General features: G+C 49.8%; 2 protein-coding genes across 4 annotated transcripts in view; one reads left to right on the forward strand and one right to left on the reverse strand.

Moving 5' to 3' along the window:
* pals2a (protein associated with LIN7 2, MAGUK p55 family member a) overlaps window positions 1-343 on the forward strand; it is a 24,215-nt gene extending 23,872 nt beyond the window's left edge. For all 3 annotated transcript variants that reach the window (XM_080857869.1, XM_080857871.1, XM_080857870.1), the window contains one exon: window positions 1-343. This exon is cut by the window's left edge and continues 1,024 nt beyond it. The gene's annotated coding sequence lies outside the window, so the exon portion shown is untranslated.
* Window positions 344-1,786: 1,443 nt separating this feature from the next.
* Window positions 1,787-7,500, reverse strand: part of gsdmeb (gasdermin Eb) — a gene marked incomplete at both ends in the record, with an annotated part of 17,378 nt that continues 11,664 nt past the window's right edge. The window contains 3 exons of the mRNA XM_080858164.1: window positions 1,787-2,008; window positions 2,202-2,281; window positions 5,150-5,318. Coding sequence (XP_080714290.1) covers window positions 1,787-2,008; window positions 2,202-2,281; window positions 5,150-5,318 — 471 coding nt within the window. The remainder of the gene's footprint in view (window positions 2,009-2,201; window positions 2,282-5,149; window positions 5,319-7,500) is intronic.

Consider the following 7,500-nt stretch of genomic DNA (forward strand, 5'->3'; position numbering starts at 1 on the left):
TTAATGTTAAGGACACATCTTGGTTGTGCAACGTGATTTGACTCCTGTGAGTGTGTGTGTGTGTGTGTGTGTGTGTGTGTGTAAGAGAATGTCAGGTATTTGTATGTATGAGTGGATTTGTTCATATGCGATATGTGTGTGTATACGGCCTGCTCACCTACTTTACAAGACAGAAAAGGACTACGTTCTGGGTTTAGGTGTGTGTGTGTGTGTGTGTGTGTGTAAGAGAATGTCAGGTATCTGTATGTATGAGTGGATTTGTTCATATGCGATATGTGTGTGTATACGGCCTGCCCACCTACTTTACAAGACAGAAAAGGACTACGTTCTGGGTTTAGGTGTGTGTGTGTGTGTGTGTGTGTGTGTGTGTGTGTGTGTGTATACAGCCGTTAAGTACAGTGAGTACTTTCTCATCTACCGTCTAATAAAGTAATGACTTTCTAAAACGCTTAAAGCACTTTTCTTTGAGTGTACACACACTGTTACAACCACGTTGTGTCTTTTAGTTTTAAATGTGAGTGTGTGTTTGAGTGTGTGAGTTTTAAATGTTTGTGTGTTTGTGTTTGAGTGTGTGCATTAGTGTTAAGATACAGCATATCTGAGGCTTACGATACTGGCAGTGAGTGAGTGTGTGTGTGTGTGTGTGTGTGTGTGTGTGTGTGTGTTTGAGTGTGTGTGTGTGTGTGTGGCCCCGTATACATGCAGACAAAACAGTAGATGTGAGAATACAGTAGTTTAATATAAATTGATACAAAAACCACACACATTTTATTTTGGTCAGTAATAAAAAATAAAAACACACACACACACACACACCTGACTCAGGCTGGTCTTAAACACACACACACACACCTGACTCAGGCTGGTCTTAAACCGTGGAAATGTGACTTGTGTTAACTACACGTCTAAAAAAGCGCCCTGTTACAGACACTTTCATGAGGGGATGTCTGTGGAAGGTGTGTGTGTGTGTGTGTGTGTGTGTGTGTGTGTGTGTGTGTGTGTGTGTGTCTTTGGAAGGTGTGTGTGTGTGTGTGTGTGTGTGTGTGTGTGTGTGTGTGTGTGGTAAACGGTGATCTGACGGCTTCAAAAGGCAGTAAAGCAGCTCAGCTGATTTTCAATAAAAACATCAAACAACCTCCTCACTAACAAACAAGAGCACATTTATCTCTCACACACACACACACACACACACACACACACACACCCTGTGTGCTGCAGAGACGGCCTTTTCAGCAGGAGAGGCGAGAGTTGATGATGCCCCTACAGCCACCACTAGCGGGACGGCTTCAATCCACTCTCTGGGTTTGTACTCTTATTTCTTACTGCTGTGTGTGTGTGTGTGTGTGTGTGTGTGTTCAGGGTATGGGTGTGTGTGTGTGTGTGTGTGTGTGTGTTCAGGGTGTGTGTGATCAGGGTGTGTGTGTGTGTGTGTTCAGGGTATGGGTGTGTGTGTGTGTGTGTGTTCAGGGTATGTGTGTGTGTGTGTGTGTGTGTTCAGGGTGTGTGTGATCAGGGTGTGTGTGTGTGTGTGTGTGTGTGTGTGTTCAGGGTGTGTGTGTTCAGGGTGTGTGTGATCAGGGTGTGTGTGTGTGTGTGTGTGTGTGTGTGATCAGGGTGTGTGTGTTGAGGGTGCGAGTCCTATCAGTCAGACTGCCGCAATGCTTTCCCTCCTCTCCTCTCGTCTCTCCCCCTCCTCTCTTCTTCTCTCCTACCCGCCTCTCTCCTCTCAGCGTTCCTTCCGTCTCCTCTTCTCTCTCTCTCTCTCTCTCTCTCTCTCTCTCTCTCTTCACCCGCTTCCTCCCAAAGCAGCCAATCCTGTAACAGCGATGCCCATTACCAGTGGGAGGTGCCCTGTCAAGACTCCGCCTCCTGTTTTCAGAGTTCCCGCCTCTCTGATCAGATTGACAGCTGAAGCAGCGAATAGACGCTCCACGTGCTGGAACACCTCCTCCTGAGCCAGGGCGGGGTCTATTGGAGAACACGCCCCCTCAGACGCCAACTTCAACACCTGAGTGACATCAGACAGAAGAGTAGGTAAGGACGGACACACACACACACACACACCCACCCAATCACTACACTCACACACTCACACACACAGACACACTTGTTAACTTCACAGACGTTGACCACACACACACACATGTTCACCACACACACACACACGTTAACCACACATACATACACACACACACACTCACCAGTTGCTGTAAAGCCTGTAGCACTAGAGGGGAACAGCAGGAGAGAGCGGAGAGAGCAGAGAGCGCCTCATCGGACATTTCTGCAGGAGACACACACACACACACATTTACGACAGTAGTTACACAAGACACACACACACACACATTTACGACAGTAGTTACACAAGACACACACACACACACACACACACACACACACCTAAGAGATGACTGTGTATTATACACCATTATGACACACACACACACACCTAAGAGATGACTGTTATTAATGGTATAGAATACACAAACACACACCTAAGAGATGACTGTGTGTGTGTTATTAATGGTGTGGAATGCGCACACACACACACACACACACACACACACACACACACACACAAGAGATGATTGTAATCTACACCTCTTCCTATAGGCTGCCTTAACTGTACAGCTCTACAGTACGTCCATCACTGAGTCTGGTTTACACACCAGGGGTGCTAGCGTTGGTAACCATGGGTGATAGCGTTGGTAACCATGGGTGCTAGAGTTGGTAACCATGGGAGAGAGTGTTGGTAACCATGGATGATAGCGTTGGTAACCATGGGTGCGAGCGTTGGTAACCATGGGTGATAGCGCTGGTAACCATGGGTGCTAGCGTTGGTAACCATGGGTGATAGCGTTGGTAACCATGGGAGAGAGCGTTGGTAACCATGGGAGAGAGCGTTGGTGACCATGGGTGATAGCGTTGGTGACCATGGGTGATAGCGTTGGTAACCATGGGTGATAGCGTTGGTAACCATGGGTGATAGCGTTGGTAACCATGGGTGCTAGAGTTGGTAACCATGGGAGAGAGTGTTGGTAACCATGGATGATAGCGTTGGTAACAATGGGTGCTAGCGTTGGTAACCATGGGTGATAGCGTTGGTAACCATGGGTGATAGCGTTTGTAACCATAGGTGATAGCGTTTTTTAACCATAGGTGATAGCGTTGGTGACCATAGGTGATAGCGTTGGTAACCATGGGTGATAGCGTTGGTAACCATGGGTGATAGCGTTGGTAACCATGGGTGATAGCGTTGGTAACCATGGGTGATAGCGTTTGTAACCATAGGTGATAGCGTTGGTGACCATGGGTGATAGCGTTGGTAACCATGGATGATAGCGTTGGTGACCATGGGTGCTAGCGTTGGTGACCATGGGTGATAGCGTTGGTAACCATGGGTGATAGCGTTGGTAACCATGGGTGCTAGAGTTGGTAACCATGGGAGAGAGTGTTGGTAACCATGGATGATAGCGTTGGTAACCATGGATGATAGCGTTGGTAACCATGGGTGCTAGCGTTGGTAACCATGGGTGATAGCGTTTGTAACCATAGGTGATAGCGTTGGTGACCATGGGTGAGAGCGTTTGTAACCATAGGTGATAGCGTTGGTAACCATAGGTGATAGCGTTTGTAAGCATGGGTGATAGCGTTGGTAACCATGGGTGATAGCGTTGGTGACCATAGGTGATAGCGTTTGTAACCGTGGGTGATAGTGTTGGTAACCATGGGTGATGGCGTTGGTAACCATGGGTGATAGTGTTGGTAACCATGGGAGAGAGTGTTGGTAACCATGGATGATAGCGTTGGTAACCATGGGTGATAGCGTTGGTAACCATGGGTGCTAGCGTTGGTAACCATGGGTGATAGCGTTTGTAACCATAGGTGATAGCGTTGGTGACCATAGGTGATAGCGTTGGTAACCATAGGTGATAGCGTTTGTAAGCATGGGTGATAGCGTTGGTAACCATGGGTGATAGCGTTGGTGACCATAGGTGATAGCGTTTGTAACCGTGGGTGATAGTGTTGGTAACCATGGGTGATGGCGTTGGTAACCATGGGTGATAGCGTTTGTAACCATAGGTGATAGCGTTTGTAACCATGGGTGATAGCGTTGGTAACCATGGGTGATAGCGTTGGTAACCATGGGTGATAGCGTTTGTAACCATGGGTGATAGCGTTGGTGACCATGGGTGATAGCGTTGGTAACCATGGATGATAGCGTTGGTGACCATGGGTGCTAGCGTTGGTGACCATGGGTGATAGCGTTGGTAACCATGGGTGATAGCGTTGGTAACCATGGGTGCTAGAGTTGGTAACCATGGGAGAGAGTGTTGGTAACCATGGATGATAGCGTTGGTAACCATGGATGATAGCGTTGGTAACCATGGGTGCTAGCGTTGGTAACCATGGGTGATAGCGTTTGTAACCATAGGTGATAGCGTTGGTGACCATGGGTGAGAGCGTTTGTAACCATAGGTGATAGCGTTGGTAACCATAGGTGATAGCGTTTGTAAGCATGGGTGATAGCGTTGGTAACCATGGGTGATAGCGTTGGTGACCATAGGTGATAGCGTTTGTAACCGTGGGTGATAGTGTTGGTAACCATGGGTGATGGCGTTGGTAACCATGGGTGATAGCGTTGGTGACCATAGGTGATAGCGTTTGTAACCATAGGTGATAGAGTTTGTAACCATGGGTGATAGTGTTGGTAACCATGGGTGATGGCGTTGGTGACCATAGGTGATAGCGTTTGTAACCATGGGTGATAGTGTTGGTAACCATGGGTGATGGCGTTGGTAACCATGGGTGATAGCGTTGGTGACTATATCTCTTCATTTCCTAGCCTGTGGCCATCCTGCTCTGTCTGTCTGTTGTGGCGCTATATAAATACAATATTGATCCCACAGTCTTATTAAGACTGATTGTAGACGCTGCATTTAAGTTTGTATTTCCAATGATTTATTGATTTTTCCCCTTTTTTGTGGAAGGGCGAGTGTGTGCCCTCTATAGGTGGTGACGGTGACACCCTTTAAATGGCTGCCAGACGGGCATGACCGTGGTATGGTATCTCAGATTAATAATCCCATCAGATTGGTGTGTGTGTGTGTGTGTGTGTGTGTGTGTGTGTGTGTGTGTGGTATCTCACCATCCAGCGCGCTGACCAGCAGGTGTGTGGCCGTGAGGAGGGGGGTGTGTGTGTGTGTGTGTGTGGTGTCGGCCCGGGGCAGCAGCTGAAGGAATGACGTCACCTGGGCTTTCAGATCCTCACCCAGGGACCCGAGGTCAGGGGTCACCCCGCTACACAGATCCTCCAGCTGAGAGGTCAAAGGGCACAGAGAGGTCAGGGGTCACAGAGAGGTCAGGGGTGAACAGTCATAACACACTCTATTCAAAACATTCTGATGCATATCAAAGACCACCAGAGTATGGTGTGTAGGTGGATTGTGGTGTGTGTGTGTGTGTGTGTGTGACCAGAAATCTCTCACCCACAGAGATAAACATGCAGAGAGGACAAAGTGTGTGAATTTCTGGAAAAGAGATTCAACTTTGTGTGTGTGCAGGTAGCTCACCGCCTGCTCCAGATGTGTGTGTGTGTGTGTGTGTGCAGGTAGCTCACCGCCTGCTCCAGATGTGTGTGTGTGTGTGTGTGTGTGTGTGTGTGTGTGTGTGTGTGTGTGTGTGTGCAGGTAGCTCACCGCCTGCTCCAGATGTGTGTGTGTGTGTGTGTGTGTGTGTGTGTGTGTGTGTGTGTGTGTGTGTGTGTGCAGGTAGCTCACCGCCTGCTCCAGATGTGTGTGTGTGTGTGTGTGTGTGTGTGTGTGTGTGTGTGTGTGTGCAGGTAGCTCACCGCCTGCTCCAGATGTGTGTGTGTGTGTGTGTGTGTGTGTGTGTGTGTGTGTGTGTGTGCAGGTAGCTCACCGCCTGCTCCAGATGTGTGTGTGTGTGTGTGTGTGTGTGTGTGTGCAGGTAGCTCACCGCCTGCTCCAGATGTGTGTGTGTGTGTTTGTGGGTAGCTAGCTAACCGCCTGCTCCAGATGTGTGTGTGTGTGTGTGCAAGTATCTCACCGCCTGCTCCAGATGTGTGTGTGTGTGTGTGCGTGCGTAGGTAGCTCACCGCCTGCTCCAGGTGTGTGTGTGTGTGTGCAAGTAGCTTACCGCCTGCTGCAGATGTGTGTGTGCAGGTAGCTCACCGCCTGCTCCAGATGTGTGTGTGTGTGTTTGTGTGTGTGCGTGCGTAGGTAGCTCACCGCCTGCTCCAGGTGTGTGTGTGTGTGTGCGTAGGTAGCTCACTGCCTGCTCCAGGTGTGTGTGTGTGTGTGTGTGTGCAAGTAGCTTACCGCCTGCTGCAGATGTGTGTGTGTGTGTGTGTGTGTGCAGGTAGCTCACCACCTGCTCCAGATGTGTGTGTGTGTGTGTGCAAGTAGCTCACCGCCTGCTCCAGATGTGTGTGTGTGTGTGTGTGCGTAGGTAGCTCACCGCCTGCTCCAGATGTGTGTGTGCAAGTAGCTCAGCGCCTGCTCCAGATGTGTATGTGTGTGTGTGTGTGTGCGTCGGTAGCTCACCACCTGCTCCAGATGTGTATGTGTGTGTGTGTGTGTGTGTGTGTGTGTGTGCGTAGGTAGCTCACCGCCTGCTCCAGGTGTGTGTGTGTGTGTGTGTGTGTGTGTGCGCGCGTAGGTAGCTCACCGCCTGCTCCAGATGTGTGTGTGTGTGTGTGTGTGCAAGTAGCTCACCGCCTGCTCCAGGTGTGTGTGTGTGTGTGTGTGTGCAAGTAGCTCACCGCCTGCTCCAGGTAGGTGTGTGTGTGTGCAAGTAGCTCACCGCCTGCTCCAGGTGTGTGTGTGTGTGTGTGTGTGTGTGCAAGTAGCTCACCGCCTGCTCCAGGTGTGTGTGTGTGTGTGCAAGTAGCTCACCGCCTGCTCCAGGTGTGTGTGTGTGTGTGCAAGTAGCTCACCGCCTGCTCCAGGTGTGTGTGTGTGTGTGTGTGTGTGTGCAAGTAGCTCACCGCCTGCTCCAGGTGTGTGTGTGTGTGTGCAAGTAGCTCACCGCCTGCTCCAGGTGTGTGTGTGTGTGTGTGTGTGTGTGTGATGAACCCCTTTGGGTTGGTCTGCTCTGCCTGTGTTGTGGGCATGATTGTGTGTGTAAATTGATCGATAGTGTGTGTGTAGGCTGTGTGTGTGTGTGTGTGTGTGTGTGTGTGTTTAACGTGTGTGTGTGTACAGGCTGTGTGTGTGTGTGTGTGTGTGTGTAGGCTGTGTAGGCTGTGTGTGTGTGTGTGTGTGTGTGTGTCCAGGCTGTGTTCACTCTCTCTTCCAGGTGCCGGTGATCAACCACCTGGGGGGGGGCGTGTCCCTGAGCTATAAAGAAACGGCACTTCCTGGATTGGGGAGAGGACGGAGCAAGACAGCCAACTCTGATTGGACGGGCTCTGAACTATGTGTACGTTTGAAACTGTGGAGATGTGAACTATGGAATTGGAATTTTGTGATAATTAAA

This window comes from Sprattus sprattus (assembly GCF_963457725.1).
Source record: "Sprattus sprattus genome assembly, chromosome: 19".
In the NCBI taxonomy this organism is placed as follows: domain Eukaryota; kingdom Metazoa; phylum Chordata; class Actinopteri; order Clupeiformes; family Clupeidae; genus Sprattus; species Sprattus sprattus.